This window comes from Anabrus simplex, chromosome 5 (genome assembly GCF_040414725.1).
Source record: "Anabrus simplex isolate iqAnaSimp1 chromosome 5, ASM4041472v1, whole genome shotgun sequence".
Classification (NCBI taxonomy): domain Eukaryota; kingdom Metazoa; phylum Arthropoda; class Insecta; order Orthoptera; family Tettigoniidae; genus Anabrus; species Anabrus simplex.
The window spans coordinates 107,766,340-107,790,877 of record NC_090269.1 but is presented as its reverse complement, the minus strand read 5'-3'; the positions used below and the strand labels follow the sequence as shown (position 1 = coordinate 107,790,877).

At 38.9% G+C, this 24,538-nt stretch overlaps 1 protein-coding gene across 4 annotated transcripts in view; it reads right to left on the bottom strand.

The window, feature by feature from the left end:
* LOC136873811 (protein MTSS 2) overlaps window positions 1-24,538 on the bottom strand; it is a 644,214-nt gene that overhangs the window by 33,936 nt on the left and 585,740 nt on the right. For 3 of the 4 annotated variants that reach the window (XM_067147063.2, XM_067147065.2, XM_067147064.2), the window contains exons 10-11: window positions 24,063-24,255; window positions 9,821-10,192 (exon numbers count right to left, since the gene is read on the bottom strand). In XM_067147063.2, the coding sequence (XP_067003164.1) occupies window positions 9,821-10,192; window positions 24,063-24,255 (565 nt within the window). The remainder of the gene's footprint in view (window positions 1-9,820; window positions 10,193-24,062; window positions 24,256-24,538) is intronic. The other variant, XM_067147066.2, reaches the window with a different exon arrangement.

The window sequence follows — 24,538 nt, the reverse complement described above, 5'->3', positions numbered from 1 at the left end:
AGCCCAATAGAACCTTTTTCAGGATTTGGTTCAAAATAAATTAAATAGGTTGCTTTCTATCAAACAGATAACATTGGAGAAAAAGCTTGAAGTGCTGAAGAAGGAATTAGCATCAAGCAAACCTCTTCTAGAAACCAATCAGATTCCTAATAATAATTTAATTGTATATTTTCATTCTCCAGTAATCAATCTTTCCAAGTCTAACTTCAACGAGAAACAAAAACTAATTCTCTCAAGAAGCCCAAAACACAACTGGCCAAAGTAGCCTCTAAACTTGTTAAAGAATTAGAAGTTGCGATCAGTAAACTGCCACATAAGGTGCAAGATGAAGTTAGATTAGATTTAAAAAGACAGTTAAATAAAACTTTTATTACGAATAACAGCACTATGCCCGCCAGTATTTCTAAGGACTTTCTTACGGAAAGGAAGCTTATTCTAGGATTCAAAAAAGAAGGTTAAAGATGAGGAACTCATTATTACAAAGGCTGATAAGGGCAACGCGATGGTCATTACGCATAGGGCCAATTACATCCAAAAGACAAAAAGCTTTCTTAGCAATGACACCTTTTTGGTAACCGAAAAAGACCTGACACAGGTACTTCAACGTCAATTAAAACAAACAATAAAGAATGCATCTTTTCTCTTCACCGAAAAGGAGAAGCATAAATTAATAAATATGAACCCAGGCCTACCAACAGCAAAAGCTGCCAAAAATCCACAAGGCTAGAGTCCCCATTCGACCCATAATAAATTACAGACCCAGCCCCCTATACAAACTGACTCAGTTTATCCAGAAATTTCTGAGACAACACTATAGATTCGCTACAAATAAGTCTTATAAAGAATTCCATAGCATTGGTCAATAAATTAAACAACTTCGAACCACAGGCCCATCATACCATACATTCATTTTACATTGTTAATATGTTTCCAAGTATTAAAACTAGTAAGCTGCTTCCTATCATTAATAAGAATTTAAAGACTTACAGTCACCTGAGGGAACTTGAAATACAAGATTTCATGAGCATACTAAAGTTACTAATAAATAATTACTTCGTCTTTGACAAGGTCATTTATAAACAGGATGGGTTTGCTATAGGGTCTCTGGCCTTGGCGATTTTGGCCGAAATTTATTTGGATTTTTTAGAGGACACAGTAATAGTGAACGGCAACAAATTTGATAACATGCAGTCTCAATAGTATAGACCCACATATAAAGTGTATTTTGGAATCAGAAAAGAATGAGTCAATTTTTTGGACTTAATAGACTCAATTCAGCTTTCACATATAGTGTTTTTAGAAAGCCTACACAAACAGCTGTTACTATAAGACAGGATTCAGTGCACCCACAGAACCAAAAATGCGCCACATACAACAGCCTGCTAGAACGAGCCTTTAGGATCCCCATGACAAAGGCTAATTTGAGCAAGGAGCTGAACATCATCCGCTCAATATCTAAGACTAATGGTTTTAAAGAAGACTTTATCGAACGTATAATCAACAATTAGGCATCGCTCACGTACCACATTACTTAAAAATACCTAGTCAAAAGGCTTTTTTAACATTTACTTTTAATAAGGATATACATACAGGTTCACTAATATTTTCAAAACGCATAACATCAAGGTTTCATTTCGTACTGATAATAGAAACACTAAAGTATTGCATAATTCAACCTCAATTAATAGATCCAATCCGTATTCCAAATCAGGTGTATATAGGTTTCGATGTAATGACTGTGGCTGCACGTACATATCTGGGACAAACTGGACGCAACTTCAAGATCAGATATACAGAACATGTTAATGCTGTAAAGTATAACAAGTTTTCCACTGCGGGCCAGCATGTACATGAACTAAAACACAAATTCACAACTATTATAGAGCAAGACATTGAGATACCAGAGACTTCAGGTAACGGATCTTTGCTTGATGCAACAGAATGTTATATACACTTGGATCAATATTTCAATTCAAACCTTAACTTAAATGAGATTTCCAAAAAACCAAAAGTTCTGTTTGATTTCCTCATTGCATTTTTAAAAACATACAAGTTCCAGGCAATAACTCGGTTTTTCGTGTTATGTGTAATAGTTTTCTTGTCACTCCTTTCTTCCACAATGCCCCCCCCCCCCCCGATCCTCCTCACACTACCGCTCCTCAGTTTCTTCTCCCACTTACCTCTACTCCTCCTCTCCTGCCCCACCCCATTGTGGGCACTTGACTCAAGCATATTAGTACTCGCAGTCAACGAGCTAGAATAACATAAAAGGGCTGTATGCCTGACATCAGCGCTCCCTGCGGAAGCAAGTGGATAAGGGGCAGCCATGTTAACAGTTGTCAAAATAAAGCGAATTGGCACGAGAGCATATGTTGAGGCAACAGGGAAATCGTGCATGCCAATTTAATTTTCTAAGTTTTCCTAAGTTTTAAGAAGTGAAAAGATAGATTCTGGCTTTCAAGAATGCCAGCTGTATGCTCAGCGTACTGTTGTACTAATAGGAGTAATAAAACTAAGGATATATTGTATTTTAAGTAAGTAGGCCTATTACTGAATGATAGTTGAGATTCCTTTTTGTAATTACTGTTTGTAATTAAACCCATTTTATTGTTTACACAGCAAAAGTATGGAGAGCTACAGTAATTATTTGTCGGATTATGTTTCAGATTTCCTATAAAGAACAAGGAATTAACAGAACATGGCGTTGCGAGGACAAAAAGAGAGAAATGGTATCCCACTCAATACAGTCGCTTACGCTCTGTACAATTCGAAGATAAGTGCATGTATGAAACAAATGACCAACGGCGATTACAGGCTAATGCCGTTCCAACCCTATTTAATTTTCATTCACATTTACAACAAAGAAAATGGAGCGCCAACCACCAAGGAAACGTAACCACGAAAAGTCACCTATTTCAGTCAAACATACACCAAGTATGGTAAATACAGTATTTCACTGCTATTTGTGAAATTTGTGCAGCCTTTATTGTAAATGTCAGTTGCCTTGGTATTTAAAACTAGGCTACACTTCATAATGGACAACTTTCAAGATCACCTTTTCGGCTAGTAATCGCAGTATGGGAAAAACTTGAAATGCCTCCTATATTATAATAAATAATTACATTAAACAATTATACTGGTACAGTATTCATGCGCCACTTCTGTGGTGGTTAGCGTAAGTAGCTGCCACCCCCGGAAGCCCGGGTTCGATTCCTGGCTCTGCCAAGAAATTTGAAAAGGGGTACGATTGCTGGAACGGGGTTCACTCAGCCCCAGGAGGTTAACTGAGTAGAGGTGGGTTCAACTCCCATCTCAACCATCCTCAAAGTGGTTTTCCATGGTTTCCCATTTCTCCTCCAGGTAAATGCTGCGATGGTACCTAACTTAAGGCCACGGCCACTTCCTTCCCTCTTCCTTGTCTATCCCTTTCAATCTTCCCATCCCCCCGACAAGGCCCCTGTTCAGCATTGCAGGTGCAGCCGCCTGGGCGAGGTACTGGCCCTCCTTCCCTCCTGGTTGTATCTCCGACCCAAAGTCCCACGCTCCAGAACACTGCCCTTGAGGGGGTAAAGGTGGGATCCCTTGCTGAGTCTGTGGGAAAAACCAACCCTGGAGGGTAAACGGATTAAGAACGACAGACAGTAATCGTGGAGATGCAATAATTTTAAACATATGATCAGAATGAGGTTGTAACATATTACAGGTCCCTGTCATTTAAAGGCTTTCTGTAATAAATATATATGTCCACGGTTTTCATTGTAATTTACGCTTAACCACAACAGCCAAGCAGGGTAACGCTCTTGCTCTGATTTCGAGGCCTATTCATATGTCACTGTGCCATGATTTCGAACTACTCTACAATCAACTGATCGTGATGTTGGCTTCGTACCGCAATATGATGAAGTGGCGGTATTCGCAGTCTATGATTTTTAATGCTTTAAGCTTTCAGCAACGGTCTTTAATTCTCCCCCAGTGATTCTAAAATGTGTATTTTGTACACTTTTCATCATTCAAGGGCCATACCCCCTTGCTTGTGTGACCACAGGAAACATGGCCGACGTTCGTTCTATTAGCTTCAGCCAGGCAGCGCTTTCTCCTCTCTATGTTATTCTAGCTCTTTGCTCGCAGTGCTTCAATACACTTCTCTCAGTCAACAACCTTTTGAGGCGAGTCTTATAAAAACTTCCTTTATAGGACACAATCTTATATCTTGCCTTTCCCTACACAACATTATTACTGGTATATTGTTCTCATCATTCACAGGTTCGGCATTTGAACTGGGAAACGTAGTTCTTGTTAACAGCTTAAGGACTTTATTTGTATGTTTTCACCTCATCAGGCTCGTCACACACAGAACGATACCATCGAACAGGACACTATTCAACTACTTATAATCATGTTTCTCATTATTGCACCTCACTATATGCAGTATTACGAAGTGTATTTAACCAAGCACAACGAGTGTAAGAACAAAACTATTTTAATAGCTTCATGTGTGAGTTTTAATTTGAACTCGCTCTAAGATTACAACTGTAATAAATTTGATCGCACATGGCTTTAAATAATTGTGACTTGTTGAGAAAGGAATGAAAAACATTGTATTTTTCTATTTATATATATATTCATTTAAAGTGTAATATCATAAGATTTCAACTTGTGAAAATGTTTATATTTATAATGTTTATATGACTGCCAGTTTTCCCTTTATTCAGCTGATGATGACGTAGTATAGCGTCGAAACTAGTCCTGAATAAACATAATATGTTGTAATTACATCCAGACAATAAATTGTATAGTACTGAATAAGATGGACCCCCTAAAACCTTTTAAAACGTTGTAATCTGTATTTGGGAGGTGGGACAGCGCTGGACCTCACGGCTGGCCCCAACCGTCGGCTGTCCTGAGAATTGTTTTCCGTGGTTTTCCATTCTCCTGCACTACGGTGAATGCCGGCACAGTTGCTAGTATAGGCCATGGCCGCCAACCCTCTCACCTTCTCCGAGCATCTCCTTCACTGTAACAAATCTCCTGGCCTGGGAGACAGCGTTACCGTCTAAGAGGCCCGCCTCCCACTTCAGGGGAGGAATGAAAACATTTTCGTAGTAGTAGTAGTAGTAGTAGTAGTAGTAGTAGTAGTAGTAGTAGTAGTCCTCCACGGTGGCCGGTCCGTGGTCCAACAGCTCTGCACTCCCATCGGCTAACCGAGCAAAGAAAGGGTGGCCGTGGCTCTACGCCTCTGCATTCGGGAGACGGGACAGGGCTGGACCTCATGACTGGCCCCACCCGCCGGCTGTTCTGAGAATGGTTTTCAGTGGTTTTTCATTCTCCTGCACTACGGCGAATGCCGGGACAGTTCCTTGCCATGGCCGCCAACCCCCTCACCTTCTCCGAGCATCTCCTTCACCGTAACCAGTAGCGGTGATTAGGAATTAGAATTCGAGGGGCAAAAAATTGGACAACAAGTACCCGGGTTTTTGGGATATAGCGGGTGGGTGAAGGGGGGCGAGGGGCGAGGGGCGAGGGGCGGGGGGGACGGGGACGACGGGGACGGGGACGATGTATATACATCAAAACTGAAGGGGGAAAAAAAGCTACAAAATTGTAAGTTTTTTATTTAATGTTCTGTGAGCAAATTTCGACCATCATTCCTGGTTGCCAGCGTTTTGCCACCGTGTGCTAAGTTTGGCTCATCAGTTGGTACATAGCACACCCACCAAGACGCATGGCTAGTGCATACCATGGAAGCCACTGCGTAGGGTACTTGGAGCCACCGGCAGTGCCAATATACTTGAGAGACTTTGTATCATTACCAAAAATTGATGCACATCACTGCTAGTTGATTTATGGCCCTTTAACTGCACAGACAGTTATACTACTCATTCCATTGCTGATCGTTCACCGATAGTTTAAGTCCCACTGAGACAACATGAAGGTAAGTCAAGCACTCTGCTTCAGAGAAATTCAGTGAAGGCCCTATGCAGCCAGCTGCCATGCCCTCAGAAATGAACCTGGTACTCACTTCTGGTTTAGGATGAGTAAAACCTTGGGCCATATGACTACAAAGAAGTGGAAGTTTCATTTTTCAAATTTTGTAATTTTCTGAAAGGGAAATTAACCCACATCCTTTTAGGCAAACTAAGCATGCCTTTATCACCTTGGCTAGGCAGCTCCCATTTAAACATGACAAAAATGAAGTAAATAAATATATACATAATTAAACAGAAATATTATCACATCCCAAAATCAAAGATGTTATGTAAGATAAATAGAAAATAAAGTTATTCACAGTGAAAATATGTACAATATAAATTATTAATATGTACATATTAATGTCTTTGTACAAATCCACAAATATATTAGAAGCATATAATTAAATTTACTCAAAAAGTAACCTGAAAAAATAATAAACATGATGGGCTGAAAGAAGAAAAAAAAAAAAAAAAAAGCTTGCTTAATCAAAGCAGCTGGTTTAAAAAATGCAGCAGCTTATACAGAGAGATCAGATGCGTTTCACTCCAGTGCGCGGGGTGGTCTTCCAATGGGCAAGCTCCCCGCTTATTCGCCGCGCATGGGAAGGCGATGCCACAGTATGGCATCACATGGTTTGCTCAAAATGGAAGTATCCAGTTTAAGAAACAAAACAAGCAGCATACGGTTCTCACTGAAGAAAAATTAGATGACACTGGTCATCGTTGGGAAAATTCTCCTAAAAATCACTTAGTCATCTTGCAGAACAAGTGGGAATTTTATATGGGTCTGTGCAAAAGGCTACTCAATTATTGCTGTAGCACATATTCTTCCACGTAGGTATGTATTTTGTAAGTGAAGTCTAGAAAAGTTAATACAATGGACAAATACACCCATACATTATAGGACGAGGCCTGGTTCCACCTCCATGATTATGTGTGTACACAAAACAATCATTACTGGAGTGCTGTCAAACACAACTTTGTACATTACCTGCCCCTTCATCACACAATAATCTGCGAACGGTGAGCCAACAGTGGTGGAAGAATCATAGCACCATTTTTTTTTTTTAATACAGTTGATTCTGTTACTAATGTAAATACCATACTAACCCATTTCTCCAGAGAATTAGCCAACAAGGACCTTGATTTTGCATTTTTCCCATCAGGGCTCTGCCACCGCTCAAACTGTGGATTTCTCAAGGAATTATTCGTAAAGTGTTTCCACAGACCAAGGTTATTAATAGGAATTTGTGGGCCACTCAGAAAGTCTCCGTGGCTCAGGTGGCAGCTCGCTGGCCTCTCTTCACTGTGTTCTATGGTTCAAATCCCAGTCATTCCATGCAGAGACGGGACAGGTTTTTCTCTGGGTAATCTGGTTTTACAGCTTATAAATCTCATGTTTATTCCGTATTGGCTCAACACAACTAAGGTTAAGTTATGAGTAAGTTCCCACCTTCCAATACTTATCAATTTCTATATAATAGACTTATTAATTACATAATATAATCCATATAACCTCTAGTACATGTTTCGTTCCGATTATGGAACATCTTCAGCTAAAATTGGTAAAATGGCAAGACAATTAAAATACATTGATGTTAAGATGATACATAAGCTAAAAGATATGATAAATGGCTCGAAAATTAAAACATATGATAATGATGATGAGATAAAGTTCATTCATGTTGGTTAAAAATACAACAAGTCAGCTTTCAAACGGCGAATTAAAAACAGCGATAAGGCTCTTCATGTTGGAGGCGTGTACATTTTGTCGATCTTGAAGATAAATTGAAGAATACAGGATTTTCTTATAGTAATTTATCGGGGGAAATCTTGATAAAATAACCGTAGTTGAAGTTGAGTTTGGTAGGATTATTGAAATGTGTCTTAAAGACAATCTTGTCGTATTTAACGTCCTCCCTTACGCCGTGTTGTTAACTGACTGAGTCCTGTGTACGTGTGTGAGGTGCACCTCACACACGTACACAGGACTCAGTCAGTTAACAACACGGCGTAAGGGAGGACGTTAAATACGACAAGATTGTCTTTAAGACACATTTCAATAATCCTACCAAACTCAACTTCAACTACGGTTATTTTATCAAGATTTCCCCCGATAAATTACTATAAGAAAATCCTGTATTCTTCAATTTATCTTCAAGATCGACAAAATGTACACGCCTCCAACATGAAGAGCCTTATCGCTGTTTTTAATTCGCCGTTTGAAAGCTGACTTGTTGTATTTTTAACCAACATGAATGAACTTTATCTCATCATCATTATCATATGTTTTAATTTTCGAGCCATTTATCATATCTTTTAGCTTATGTATCATCTTAACATCAATGTATTTTAATTGTCTTGCCATTTTACCAATTTTAGCTGAAGATGTTCCATAATCGGAACGAAACATGTACTAGAGGTTATATGGATTATATTATGTAATTAATAAGTCTATTATATAGAAATTGATAAGTATTGGAAGGTGGGAACTTACTCATAACTTAACCTTAGTTAATCTGGTTTTCCCTGTCATCTTTCATTCTAGCAACACTCCCCAATATCATTTCATTTTGTCTATCAATCATTAATCATTGCCCCAGAGGAAAGCAACAGACTTCAGCAGCTGGCTCAATTCCTATTCTCACCACCAGATGGGGGCCTCATTCATTCCATTCCTGACCCGGTCAAAAGACTGGAAATAGGCTGTAGATTTATCTGCCTGTGATATCATCTCTTGGGTAAACTAAAAAATCCTGTATACAAGAAGAATCCACACACTATACAAGAACTGAAACATAGTATTCATCAGGAAATTGCCAGAATTTCTCGACATGAACAACAAAAAGTGATGAATAATTTCCTAACAAGGTGCCAAAAATGTGTGGGGAATGAAGGCAGGCAGTTTCAACACCTCCTTTCATAATTTGCTAAGTAATTAACTTAAAATTGTTTGTGTTTATGTTCCTGCTACTGACCTCGATCCACATATGGCAAATGAGCACATGCTCGCCCATAGTAAGAACACTGCGCACCACAGTAAAGCATATCTGACAACCCTGTTTAACAGAATATTGCATACATCTCCCAATTTAACTGCTGTAAACTGATGACAAGATTTAGGGAAAATTTTGTTTATGCCACCGGGTTCATGATGAGCGAATAGTATATTCAATTCACTTAATGTAAGGATGGAATGTTACCACCTCGTCAATACACTACACATATAAAAATTATACATTTATATTTCAAGTCACAGTACTAATTTTGACCTTTATATAGGCCATCTTCAGCTGAACATAATTATAATCCCAGTATATTCAATACATGGAAATAAAGAAGCAATTTCACTGAAGGAAATAAAACCAAGTGGTAGCCTTCTGAAATTCATCCATAGTATTAAATAATCTTTTCAATTAGAATACTGAAGTTATGAGAGAACAGGAATCAAATATATATGTATATACATCATACAAACTCACTGAGGGAGATGATAATGTTAATAATCAAAACTGTATTCTTCTAAAGAGATTTTCATCTCAGAATCTTATTTGAAGCCCAATCAAATAACTTGTTACGGTAACTTCTGGAGACATGATTCATTGCAATCAAGTCTCATTCTGATGGTATATATTTCTTAATAACATGCAGCCACCTAAACCAAGCTAAGTTCATGCATTAGCATTTGTTAATTGTTAATCCTAACTCAACATCAAGCTCCTCAATAGATTTTAATTTAGCAACAGCCAGAAGAATTAGTGGCAGAAACACACACAAATTCACATTATATTGCAAACCTACTTTATACAGAACTGAAAATCAATACACAAATAATCATTATACAAGCTAACCTTTGGCAAGATGAGCTTGCTGCACAGGCACAATGATTTTGGGAGGATCAGTCTTGGAGAGAAGTTGTGTGATGGGTCTCGATAATGGAATGGAGGTTTTAATATTAGGTGGGGACTTGGCAGGGACCGAAGGCCTTTCAAGAGAGGAGCAACGCTGAGGGACTGGAGGACGAGCATAGATTGGTTGCGGCTTGGGAGACAATGGTTGTGCAATGGGCCTGTTCCCTGTAGCTGATGATGATTGATTGTTGTTGTTCTCGGCCACATTGGCAGCACTGCCTGACACAGGGCTAGCTGGCTGAGAATGGCTAGCATCAGGAGCTTGGAATGTGTACACTGTTAGTGGAGGCCTCTGATGACCACGTTCATAAGCTAAGAAGAAGAAGAGAATGCATAGCCAATATTTAAAAAAGGGAAGAAGCAATATATTAACACAATATATACAGAAATTTCATATTTTACAGAATGAATACAGGAGTGTACATGTTACAAATGTAATGTCTGGTCCGTACTGAAATGTCAATCATATTGAATAGGCTGATCCTAATAAATAATAGTAATATTTTTTAAACCGAATGCAGGAGGTAAAGAACTTCAAGTGAAAGTAATGAAAGAAGGCATCTTTAACAAATACTGTATGTGGTATGCAAAAAAAAAAAAAAAAAAAAAAAAAAAAAAAAAAAAAAAAAAAAAAAAAAAAACCTCTGATATGCCACAGAAAGGACAAATGAGGAACACACATATGGCAGGTGTTACTCCTATCATTGACAATTTTAATATTTTCATATTACCGCCTTCTGTTATGTGTGTATTTCCATTCTCCTAGCCTCACTTCAGAAGGGCTCTTTCTTTCGCTACATTTGTAAAAACTATTATACAAGGTGTAGCTATTAATAAACAGGACTGATATAAATATGGTTTCTTGCAAGAATCTTACTTCACTTAATCATGTTCAAAGTAGGTAGTCTTTCTCTGCCTATGCACTGTTGCTTATGAATATTCCACTGTTCATAACAAAGCTGAGAGTCAACCTACGCAGTACCTTTGCTGTTTTTTACTTTTAACTCTTTCACAGACTGAAAATGTGATGCTGAATTTATGTATTATTTTCCCCACAAATCTGGCTGATTCATTCTCACTCATTCTTTTCAACATCCCAAAACCTCTGTATACAAGCGTTTGTTAACCATTAAATGTTCAGGCACCCATTCAATCAAAACAATACTCTGAATATCAGAAAAACAATCTGCATCATCTTAGGTTTTGACTTACTCATTCTTGCTTTTTATTCGTTGTTGGAGAGTCAGGACTCTTCCAGTGCACTAATTGCATTTTTGTTTCAGGATCATAATGAAAGATACATGTTTCATCATGTTATGAACGTTTCCAGAACATCTGGTTGCTCCCTGATGTGCTGCAAGATGTTAAAGCAATTTGCTTTCTTGTTGTCTTTTCGCTGCAGAGTGAGATGTCCAGGGACCAGCTTCAAACAGATTTTTCACTTGTTCATTTTGTCATGCAAAATTTCTCTACTTTTACCATATCTCCGATCATCCCGATACTCAGTCATCAATCAACACGTGAAGCTTCACTAATTTTCTAAATGTTTTCATCAGTTTAAGTGAGTAGACAATTTGGATGTCAGAGTCTTCCACCTCCTCACTAAACCTTTTGTGCTACTCAAAAACTTATGTACATGATACAGAAGACTACCCGTACACCTCCTTCGTTCAGTTAAACCCCTCTGTGGGAATAACCTCCTCCTCATCCCCACCCCCCAAAGAAATTTCAAATTCATATGCCGCTTAATCTTTAAACCAAGAATGATTTCCGGCAACCGGATGAGACAGCATTCACTTCAAACTGAGCTCAAAAGGAGAGTAACGAAGACAGCAAGATTAAATCACCTGCACTGCGTTCCTGTAGCATCTAGGTCAACAAATTTCTCTCTCAATTCCCTCTCCGGCTACACCCATAGGAGACAAAAGATCAGTCCCATTTAATAATAACCACACCTCGTATTGTCTTAGTTTTACCATCATCTACATTTTAAAAATGAAATGTAGCAATATTAACAAAAACTAATGTTATTTACAACTGGATACCTGAGAATGAAAGTTAAAATTCAAAATCTATGAATTTTTCAGGAGGAGAGTTTAAAGTTTCCACATCACTGCCTCTCAAAAATACACTTCTTATACAATCTTTATGAAAATTGGTTTGTACATAGTTCTTGCATCGTTCATTATAATCTAGAAATGAGTTACAACTCACAATGACCCTTTCAAATTAAGTAAAGTGACTAATGTCAAAACATTGAAAACAGAAGTGTTTCCTGACACGAAGATACCATATTCATTACCTCCTACTTCTCACTGTAAAATTGTGCTCTTTCTTTTTCTATATTTATTTATAACTATTAGGCAGAAGGAAAATCTTTAATATACAGTGGAACCTCGTCGATATTCAGATTTTGGAGGGACCATGGAAAAAATGCACAACACGGGAAAATGGAAAATCCGGCAATGAATGAACCATCGACAATTTGGTTAAACATCACAAAAATGAAGTATGTATAATTATAATCTTACAAACACTCCCAAAACAAACCAAACCAAACCAAACTACAGCTCCAATGGGCCTTCGCCTACCAAGCGACTGCTGCTCCGAAGTCCGAAGGCCTGCAGATTATGAGGTGGCACATGGTCAATATGACGAACCCTCCTGGCCATTATTCCTGGCTCTCTAGACCAGGGTTGCCATCTCGCCATTCGATAGCTTCTTAATTAAAGGTAATCGTAGGTTGAGTGGACCTGGAACCAGCCCTCATATCCAGGTTAAGCTGCCTGACCTGTCCAGGAATCAAACCCGGGCCTTCCGGATGAGGGGCAAGTAAGTTAGACTTCAGGGCCGGCTTCAAACATTAATTACCGGTATGCGAGTTAAAAATCTTGAAACTTTACATTCAGTTTTACCGGGGAAACTTCGTTAGTTTCCCATGAAAACTTCTTTCAGTTCAGCAAATTTGATCAGCCGAACTCTTCAAAAAAATATAATAATGCCAAACCAGACAACAATTGATCACAAGTACTTTTTAATTCTCTAATGTAATAAAACAAAGCACATTAGATACAAAAGCACCTAACATGATGGCAAAATCCCTTTTTTTAATCTTCCATTGTAATTTGGTCACTGCTATACTGTTCATAATCAATTTCTGGAAAACTTGTACTGCGTAAATTAGGCCTACGTTGACTTTTAAAGGCTAGGTTGAACTCGAGAATATGGTTTCGAATGTAAGTATTGATTCTCAAAAGTTCTCGAATGCATTGTATTCAATTCTGCCTGTCACTAAGAACAATCAAATTAGAAAGAGAAAAGAATATAAACAAAACTTCAGAAATTATGGTTATTCGTGACCTTGAGCTCAGCTGGAAAACGCGCTCACTGTACAAGTCAGTATGAGTGGGAAATGATACAAACTTTTTAAGTGTAATGTGTGCAAATAAAACGACTGCGGTTTAAAAAATTTTTAAGAAAAAAACGTAAAATTCCCAGCCTTATATTAGGACCAAAACAGTAACAGGAAATCCCCAAAACCTCCCATGGCTTTATGAATATGCAACATCTGTTCTGTTCTAGATACCGGTAACATAATAATGTATATTTCAATACGGACCAGACATGAGATTTGTAACATGTAACATAATTGTATACGATAATATTAAAATAGGGTACTAAATTTGTGTTAAGTAGAAGCAGTTTCGATTCCTGCCTAAAAGCCCAGTGGCTATACAATGCCCTGAGGGAAGTGCCAAAAACCTGTTCAGCGATACAATCGAAAAAAGTACAAAAATAAACATCTAACCCTGGACATAATGTAGACGTTTTACAAGTACGAACATTTGACAAAACTTGTTCCGTCTTCAAGAAGACCTGTCGAAATGCACTCTATCCCCTTCCAATCGTTGTGGCCACTCTCTGCTTTATGATTTCCGAGGTTTCTCTACACAATACCACCCGAATGCGATGCTAAGATGGTCCCTTATGCAAGTTCACTGCCAAACGCTTTTCCAGTACAGTACTTGCTCAAATTATCACAATGATGGGACGTTAACACCAGGATCCATAAGTATGCTGTAGCAGTCTTTTGGTGAAATACAGTTTCTTGAAAAATGCTTGATCGAGGATTTAGCGTTGATGGGACTGACATTTCTGGACGGCTGATCTGGGAAATCGTTTCTTGGACGAATGGAAAATGCGGGATTTTTACAACGCGATTTAATTAGGACCCTCGTGGGACCATGTAATTTGAATGAATAATCCACGAAAACGTAGTTTCCGGGAACGTATAATCAAGGTTCTACTGTATCACATTAAAGATATATAAATTTATTCAGAACTGAACAAACACTTCCCCCATAAGGAGGTTGCCAAAAGCAATGAAGCATACTAAAGGCATAGAAGACAAGCCAGAAAAACCTAAATATTTACAGGTCAAATAGATACAAGTATAAAATAGAATGTATTAAAAGTATTTAAACAATTAAAACAAGAGTGGAAATGACTGTCTGGAAAACGGTTTATTCCAAAATTTACTGAAACCCTATTAAATTTACCAACACCTGTGTATTAAGAGCGACACATAATATTTACATAACAAATATGATATATACATATTACATAGCGAAGCAGTTATTTTCAAGCTGAGTTACCATCAGAAAGCTGGTGCAATGGTAAGCAGCTGCTGGAGTTCAATTCCCTTGTACCATAACAAACATGGCCATACAAAGAGGAGAGTTTGTTAAGTAAAGTAGGAGGTTAGAAGACGTTAACTGCCCTCTAGCTACACAACTCACTGTTTTAGATGTGGTTCTATTTAAACTTAACTATATATTATGAACAGCGAGATATTAAATAAATCAAAATCACAGATATATACAAGATCAGAAAACCAGGAATTGGCATTAAACATCAGGGAAACAAAAATCAATCATGTACCAATAAAGGTGAGCTCAGATTACCAGTATATGATCTGGATTCTGTATCACTTTTCATTTGATTTTAAATAAATTAGTCAATAGTTCCTATTAGAAATACAACATTTCAAAAATTCTCTTATTTTGGAAACTAATGAAAGTTTTAAGCTCAGAACCACATCAGGAGAACATTACATATACCAACAGTTTCACTTTCAGAAAGGCTGCAAGACAATTGGGGCTTCAGTTGACTGCACTGCTGGGAATTCTACTTTGGGGAAACTGCAGTCAGATTTCTGAAATTTTACTTCTCCAGAAAAGGTTATGTATTGTAACAAAGTCTCCTATGATGGCCCACTGTTGGCCTATAATAAGCTGTCGATCATGTCTGTTGTGAACACATATTTATAATGAATGCACTTCTTAAAGTATATGCAGAAACACACAAAATCAAATTCAGAAGTGATGTTCAAAAATACAGGGTCTTTCTTTTTGGCTCGCTCCGCAGCACCACTCAGAGCACGGCATGGTTGGCACAATGACACTCCGTCGCTAGCCGGTATAATGTGCGCTTTTCCTTCCCACTACCTACAGTAATTCACACTTATAGAAATCCATTTCTAGTGAAACTATTAGTCTAAAACCTACCTGGCATTACATTTGATGTTCAAAATGTTGTCCCTCAGCTGTCAAACACGCCTGACACCTCGTAAATAGGTTTGCAGACACTCGGCGAATCTCAGTCCCTGTGATGTTCGAAATAACTTGTGTAACGTTCTCTTGTAGTTCTCTTGTGTGAGGGTTGTTCACATACAATTTTCCCTTCAGCATCCCCACAGGTAATAATCACAGGGATTTAAATCAGGATATCTAGGGGGATAATTAACCACACGATCTTCGAAAACTTTCCGTGTTACCTCCATAGACCGATTAGCAGTGTGTGCCGTTGCATTATCTTGCATAAAGAAACCATTACTCCTTACTTCTTCCATCAGCTCTTGAAAGAATGGTGTGAGAATGAGGTCTATATATCGATCAGCATTTATTGTTTCACATGAAAATATAGGCCCTAGAATTCTACGAGCACTTATTGCACACCAAACTCCTATCTTTACATCATGAAGTGGACGGACATGCAGCTGGTGGGGATTTTCTGCACACCAATAGGGACTGTTTTGACTATTTACATAGCCACTTTAGTGTAACCATGCTTCATCACTATAAAATAAAAGTTCTGGGTCAACATACCCATCGTGAACCGACTGAAGCAACCAGTTACAATACCGAACCCTAGCGAAGCTGTCAGGTCCTCTTAAATATTGGGCAGGAGTGGGTTTGTACGGTTTTGCTTTGAACAGTTTTGTTGCTTTGTGGGCAAAAGATAATGACACATTAGCTTGTACAGCAAAACGCGACAAGGATTTCGTTAGCTCCTATTTCATCAAGCTTTTCTTCTGTTACAACGGTTCGTCTCCTGTGCAATTTCTTGTTAAGAATGGACCTGGTGGTGCGGAACTTCTTTACTAATTTACGTACCGTACTCCTATGCGGAGGAGGATGCCAGGAAATTTGTGAATGAATCGAAAGTGGCATTCTGTGTAAGAAGAATGCTTCTCATAGCACAACACAATGAATACACGCTGTTCTACTGTATACATCACTCATTAAACACACAATTAATATTCCTACAGAAACTACGCTATTTTAAAGTGAACACATTGAACATGCTACTAATACCACAGATGTTGAACTAAATTATTGCTGTGAAGCAATGGTTATCGCTACTGTACTGCATTAGATAATCTTAACCGGTCATGAAGCAATATATCTCTCAGCAAATGAGCCATCCGGCCACGCTATCGCCTTCCATGCATGTTCCCCTGACACACAGATCAAGCCAAAAAAGACGCCGTATAATAGCAGGTCAGCTAACCAAGTAAATGTACCTCGTCATAGGTTACAAAAGACAGCTTCTAGCCATTTCATTGCTCAATTAAAAATGTTTAATAAAATGCTTTCAGACCTAAAAGAACTACCATCTAATACATTCAGAAATAAGCTTAAGAAGAGGTTACTCATGCATCCCTTTTACTCAGTGCAGGAATGCCATGAAATTAATGAATTTGATGTATATTGAAATTACAATTTGTTATTAGTTTGTGTATGTACTGTATATTATGATTTTATTTTTTTGACAATGTCTATTGTATGTAAAATTCTGTTCTATAAGCTATAAAAAACTCTTTGAGACCCACTAATCAAGAATTATCCACGTGCGAATTACCGGGAGTCCACTGTAATTTGAATGCAGGGATCAAAATAAGTATAGAAATATGTAACTTCTATATGCAGTTCAATGAACATATTATTATTATTATTATTATTATTATTATTATTATTATTATTATTATTATTATTATTATGTGCGTATGGACCCAATGGATCACGCACAGCTCTAACGATTCTGTTTTCTGAGTTGCCAAACAGCTCTCATCCTTTCTCTGTGGATCCTTTTTTGTTCTTCTGTCCACTTTGCTCCAGTCTTCTTTTTCACTTTGTTCTCTGGTTGGACTTTCCATCCGTTAATGTTTTTCCCATAGAGGTTTCTGTCCGCAGTGTCAGTTGAGTTCATCTGGGCTTTTTCCAGATCCTTCTTCAGTTCCAGTACTCGTGGAATATATTTTAGATGTTCTATATCGGTGAGAATCTTGTGTGTCAGTCTACTTGCCGGCAGTCTGCAAACGTGCCCATAAAATTTCAGAAGTCTTTTGTGGATGTCCGCTGCAATGTTGGAAAGCTCTTCTGTCACTCTGCGTGATCTCAGTCTATAACCATCTTCTGTTTTTCGGGGGCCGAGAATTTTCCTCAGGATTATTCTTTCTTCTTTTAAAATGTTTTCTAGGTCACCTTTCCCGTTTATTATCAGCAAATTTGGATGGTGTCATTGCTTAATGCATCTTGTGCTTCTTCCTTCTTCTGCTTTACTGTTGTCGTGTAAGAGAGGGCCAAGAACCCTAACTTTGCCACAAATAAGGACATCAATAAATAAATAAACAAATGCTCAGATTATTGGTATCAAACTACCACAGTCAATAAGTTTGCAGACTGTCACCTTGAGTGAAAGCAGCCACCCAATGCTGCGAACATTTGCATAGCTCCACACCGTCCTTCAAGAAAGTTGCCATTTGCTACTATGCGCGTCTGTTAACATTGGTATACCTCACTGTTGGAAACACTGCTGAAAGATGCTGGCAGGAAGATCTTATATGATGCATCTTGTGGCAGTGATGATCTGCTCAGCAAAAAATTCATGCGAGGTTCTTTTTAAAACTGTACATTTTCTCTTTCAAGAATTTGCTGAAGTGCATCACAGTGACAGTATGCTGCCAATTCTATAATCCAAATTCAATATAATCCAATCCATATAACGGTTTACTACATGGTCATCATCATCATTTCCCGTTTCCAGCTTCCTGGGTTGGGTTGTGAATCAAGGACCTCCATCGTTGCTCGTATCTCCACCACTCTTCTCCTTTTTTAGGTACATCTTCTGGTTTACCTACCCTCTTCTCTATGCACTCCCACACTGAATCTGTCAATCTCTTTCGGGGTCTTCCTTATTGTCTCTTTCCTATTAACTTCTCTCAAAAAACTTTTTTTGGCACACTCTCTTCTCCCATTCTCATCATATGCCCATACCACTTTAGTTTTATCGTTTCTATCCTATCTTGAAGTTTCAAGATTCCTGTCCTTTTCCTTATCTCTTCATTTCTAATTCCATCCTTTCTGGTCTTGCCCTCGATACCTCTTAGGAATTTCATCTCCGCTGCCTGTATTCTACTCTCCTCTCGTTTTGTTGTAGTCCACGATCCAACTGCATAAGTTAGTATGGGTTCATAATAGGTTGAATATAATACTTTCTTACATTTCTTTGGGACATCTTGGTTCCACACAATACCCCTTACACTCTGGTAGAAGGTATTCGCTTGTTGTATTCTTTACCCAATTTTCTTGGTTAACTTTCCATCTTCTGTGATCACACTTCCCAAGTACTTGAAACTTTTAACCACTTCCAGAATTTTAACATTCAGTTTTATCTTTCCTCTTCTTTCCTTCCTTCCTTCCTTCCTTCCCCTTGTCATCACTATTGTTTTACTTTTCTCTGTGCTTACTTTCATCCCAATTTTTTCTATTTCTTGATTCCATACTGTTGAGAATAAATATATATATGTATATATTCATATGACTCTGGCTGAGCCACCATCAAGTAGCACCACCTACACACTACGGTTTCTTTTTCCATTCTGATGTCACGATTGTAATCTCCATGTCTATTGTTTTCACTGCAGCCATCTGTGATTTACGTATGTAATAAACAATGTCATTCTATTTAAACCGTGCTGACACGTGAAAACATCGTGTCACGCACGATTGGCGAGGTTAAACATTTAGCCAAGTGTCTTCTGCGAAGAAATAGCATGTGAAGATGAACACTTCAAGTATGGTGCGCATTGAGACATTGTCAAAAGACAACTTTGACACGTGGAAAATTCACATGATGGCTGTGTTAGTAAAAAATCGTACGTGGGCGTACGTAGCTGGGATAAAGGTTAAACCTGAACCGGTCAGCGAGAACGCAGCCGCTATTACAGAATGAGAAGAACGTGACAGTGAAGCAATGTCAGATATCATCTTGGCGATTCAACCCTCGGAATTGAAACAGGTAAAAGATTGTGTCACTTCGCACGAATTGTGGCTAACACTAGAGTCGATTTACCAATTGAAGGGGCCAGCGCGGAAAGCAACATTATTAAAGCAGATCGTGCTTCAAAGAATGAGTGAAGATGGGAATGTACGCGATCATTTGCGGAGATTTTTCGGCGCCGTGGACAAGCTCAATGGTATGGACAAGGCAATCAACGATGATTTGTTATCCATATTACTTCTGTATAGCTTGCCAGTCAGTTTTGAACACTTTCGGTGCGCGATAGAATCTCGCGACGAACTTCCAAAGCCCGAGGTTTTACGCATAAATATTATAAGAAAGTGACACGAGGAGCAGTGACCAGAACAATATGATGCAAAACTACATGACTGTTGAACAAATATACAAGAACAAGAATTATAGAAAGCCCACAAGCAAAGTCGATAAAGGCAAAAAAGAAGGATCCACATCCCTTCGTTACTATCGTTGTAAAAAGATAGGTCATAAGGCGAAGGAGTGCAAATCGAGTAAAAATTATCACGACAATGCTCACAAGGCCGAAGGAAGTACCTCACTATATATTACATCAGAACTGAACTCATGCAAGTTCATGACGGACCGCGACGCAGATACAGTGTGGTGCCTTGACAGCAGCTGTACATCGCACATGTGTAAAAGTCTGGACTATTTTTCACAAGTAGAATCCAATGTTTCTGACGATTTAAAGTTAGCGACGAAAATAAGTGCAAAACGTGTCGTGACAATGTCAATGAGCGTTGATGGTTGTGATAAAAGTTTCAACCTATGCGATACATTATACGTACCTGATCTTCGCACTAATCTACTCTCAGTCGGGAAGATCGTAGATAGAGGTACCCGCATAGTGTTTGACAAAACAACCGCTCGAGTTACAGATGCGAACGGTAGTAACTTATTCATTGCACATAGAAAAGACGGACTTTATTACATTAACGGGTCGTACACCGAAGAACAGGGAAAAATTGCCCGAGCTGAAGATACGCACGAAGGATCTATTATGGACTGGCACATTCGACTGGGACATCTAAACATAACGTATCTACGTGAGGCAGTGAAGAATAAAAGGACAGAGGGAATCAAAGTCATCGACACTGAAGAGGATTTTGAATGAGAGATCTGTCTCCAAGGAAAGATGACACGTACCCCTTTTCCGAAGAAGTCCGATAGGAGAATGGAACCAGAGGAATTGATTCTCATTCCAATATTTGTGGCCCTATGAGGGTTTCCTCGAACGGAAACTTGCGTTACTTCGTCACATTCGTCAACGATGCGAGTGGATGGTGCAAAGTGATTAAGTTTCTTCGTCAGAAAAATTAAGTCGTTAATGAGTTTTAGGACTTCAGAAAACGTCTGGAAACACAGAAAAACGCAAATATAAAGTCTGATAATGGTACGGAGCACGTGAATTCCCTATTCGACGCACTGTTGAAAATCTGCGGGATCCTATGACGCCTGACGATTCTGTGTACCCTGGAACAAAATGGAGTAGCAGAAAGGAAAAACTGTACACTCGTCGAGATGGCCAGATGTTTATTAATGCAGTCCGGACTTCCTCCTCCTTTCTGGAGCAGAGGCTGTTGCAACAGCGAATTACATTAAGAACAGATGCCCTACAAGTAAACTGGGTGGACAAACTCCTTACGAATCCTGGACTGGAAAGGTTCCACATGTTTGTAAATTCGAAATCTTTGCATGTGAGACCTACTGCCTAAATTGATCACCGAACATAGGAAAATTCGACCCTCGGGGAAAAAAGGGCATATTCCTAGGATATGCAGAGCAGTCCAAAGGTTTCAGCATTTGGATACCACAGGAGCGAAAAGTGGAAATCTCATGTGATGTCAAGTTTTTGAAAGGAGACAGAAAAGAGCAAAAATACGATCTTGATATTTTTCAAAGTCGGCGCCCAAATGTAGAGCACTTTGATGAAGATCATCCCAGGATAGAGCCAGAGCAGGTTAATCCTTTCTTCAATGTAAACATAACTCCTAGAGACACAGAACGTACAGAAAGTACCAAAGATCCGGATAGTTCTGAAGAAGAATTTCTTGGTTTTGAAAATGAACCAGAACCAGAAATACGACAATCTCGACATGCTCCAGGAAGACCAAAAATTATTCATTCGGGAACACGAGGTAGACCTCAAAAGCTTTACGAGGAATACGGTGGAGGACAAACTGATTCGGTATGTCTGGCTGAGGTTCCAATTCAGATGGCATTTTCAGCTCCAGAGAAAAATGAGTGGATGCTGGCGATGGCAGATGAATTTGTCTCTATTCTAAGAAACAAGACCTGGGATCTCGTAGACCGCTCAGAAAATAGGACGACGATTGGAAGTCATGTAGTCCTTAGGAATAAGTAAGGAGCAAATGGCGAGATCACAAGAAGGAAGGCTAGAGTCGTGGCCAGGGGTTTTTTGCAAAGGCCAGGTAAAGATTATACTGAATCATTCACACCAGTAGCACAACTCAGCTCAATACGAAAGGCTATTGCGCTCGCTGCTCATCATGGAATATATGTCCGACAATTCGATGTAGCAACTGCATACTTAAATGAAGAGGAAATCTTTATGGAGGTACCAAACTACACCAGAGAAATACTCTAATTCATCGTACAGGAAAGCAATGCAACATCCAAGATCATAGCTGAAGCCAAGAAGATGCCGAAGATGTTGAACAAGGATTGTGTGTGACGTATTAAAAAGGCTCTGTATGGCTTGAAGCAGGCTGGACGTTGTTGGCACCAATGCTTGAGCGTCTATGTGAAAAAGGGTTCAGATGCTGATGCTCTCCTAATCATAGTTTATGTTCATGACATTTTAGATTTATCACGGAACGAGAGAAATTGACGAGGTCCACAAATTTCTACAAAAGTCGTTTGAGGTCAAAGACCTAGGAGACACTAAGTACTGTCTCGGAGTTGAGTTTTCTCGAGATGAATCCGGTATCACCTTGAAACAGAAAAGTTGTTATGGACATCTTAGATCGTTTTCAAATGTCTGATTGCAAGCCCGTGGCCACACCAATTGAAGCTGGAATTAAACTGTCAAGATCAAGTACTTGGTCCAAGGATGATGGCAAGAAGCCCCCCTACAGAGAGCTCATAGGTGCAGTGAGTGTCTTAAGCCAATACAATGATTCTTTTCGCAAAGAATACTGGCAAGCGGCAAAGAGGGTACTGAGGTACCTGAACGGTTCTTCTGATGTGGGAATCACCTTCGGAAGCGATATCAGTAATTTAACTGGCTGTGTAAATGCTGATTGGGCTGCATGCATGAACAACCGCAGATCATACACTGGCTTTGCCTTTACAATGTATGGCGGAGTGGTATCTTGGGAATCCAGGAAACAACGGACAGTGGCATTGTCCTCAATGGAGGCTGAATATATGGCCTTGAGTGAGGCTTCAAAAAGAAGCAGTGCACTTACTACGACTAGCAAGGGAGATAGGCATTAACAGCATGTCGACTGTACAGCAATATAACGACAACATTGGAGCTCAGAAGCTTGCTGGAAATCCTGTTTTCCACTCTCGGACTAAGCACATTGATGTGCGACATCGTTTTGTACGAAAGGTTCTTTCATCTGGGGACATTCATCTCGAATACTTGTCAACTGAGAAGATGCCTGCAGACATATTAACCAAGGGACTACCAAAGGATAAGTACTGGAAGTGCTTAAAATGTCTGGGTGTCAGAAGACAAACGTTGAAGTTGGTTCAGCCTTCGAGAGGGGTTGAGAATATTTATATCTATTCACATGACTCCGGCTGAGCCACCATCAAGTAGCGCCACCTACACACTACAGTTTCTTTTTCCATTCTGACACGTCACGATTGTAATCTCCAGGTCTATTGTTTTCACTGCATCCATCTGTGATTTACGTATGTAATAAACAGTGTCATTCTAAATAAACCATGCTGACCTTATTTCTTTCCGAAATATCGTGCCTTTTTCAACACATACATCTACTTGTTTTTGCACTTCCGTTTCATCCTCACCCCATATCACTATATCATCTGCAAACAACATGGCTTTTGTTGCCTGTCTTCCCAATATCTATTTAATTTTCTTATGAATTTCATCCATGACTATGATGAATAGTATGGGGGATAGTACACTTCCCTGTCAGAGACCAGTTTCAACTATAAACCATTTTGTTTTTCCTATATTGGTCTTCACACGACTAACACAATTTTCATAGATAGCTTTTATCATTTGCACTTCCACTCTGTTAGCTCGTTTTTTTCCTTAATGTGTCCCATACTAACTATCTGGACACACTGTCATAAGCTTTCTCAATATCAATAAATGAATACCGGTACATGGTATGAAGATCAATTTGAAAAACACAGAAATTAAAATTATGCAAGGATCAGATTTTTTTAAAATCTTTCTGCATCTTGTGAAGTGAAGAAAAAAAGGATGAGGAAAGCTTAAAGAGGGCAAATTATTTGCTAATGAACAACACTATGTTAGACCGAGTTCTGGGTAAGAACTGTGAAGAGAGTTGTGTATTACCTGAAGATATAGTATGAGGACGTTCGCTCATGATAGCCGTTGCTGCTCGTTCGAACTGCAAAGTCTCTTGTAGGTTAGGCCATGTAGCAGTAGTATTGGGCAAGGTGACTGCAGAACCAGTGCCTGCATATGGAGTCGAGGGAGTACTTGAATTGCTACCACTGTTGCTACTGGGTTCAGACATGTTGGAAACCTGCAAAAGGAACACATTTTCTGTGAATACATTCTCTTTAAACAAAATTCTCAATGGCAAACATCTTTTGTGATACGATAACTAAATTTGAAAAGAAAATACAAATACGTGATGTGGTAGATGGATACTCAGATGAATTCTGATCAGGTCTGTCTTCCAGGTATTCTATACAATCATGGTTTGTACTGTAAGGAAAAGAGTTACTCTAATTTCTTTTCTCTGCTCCCTATGAAGCAGCCAATTTGGGTCTGTTTCTAGATTTGACCTATTACTGCTTATCACT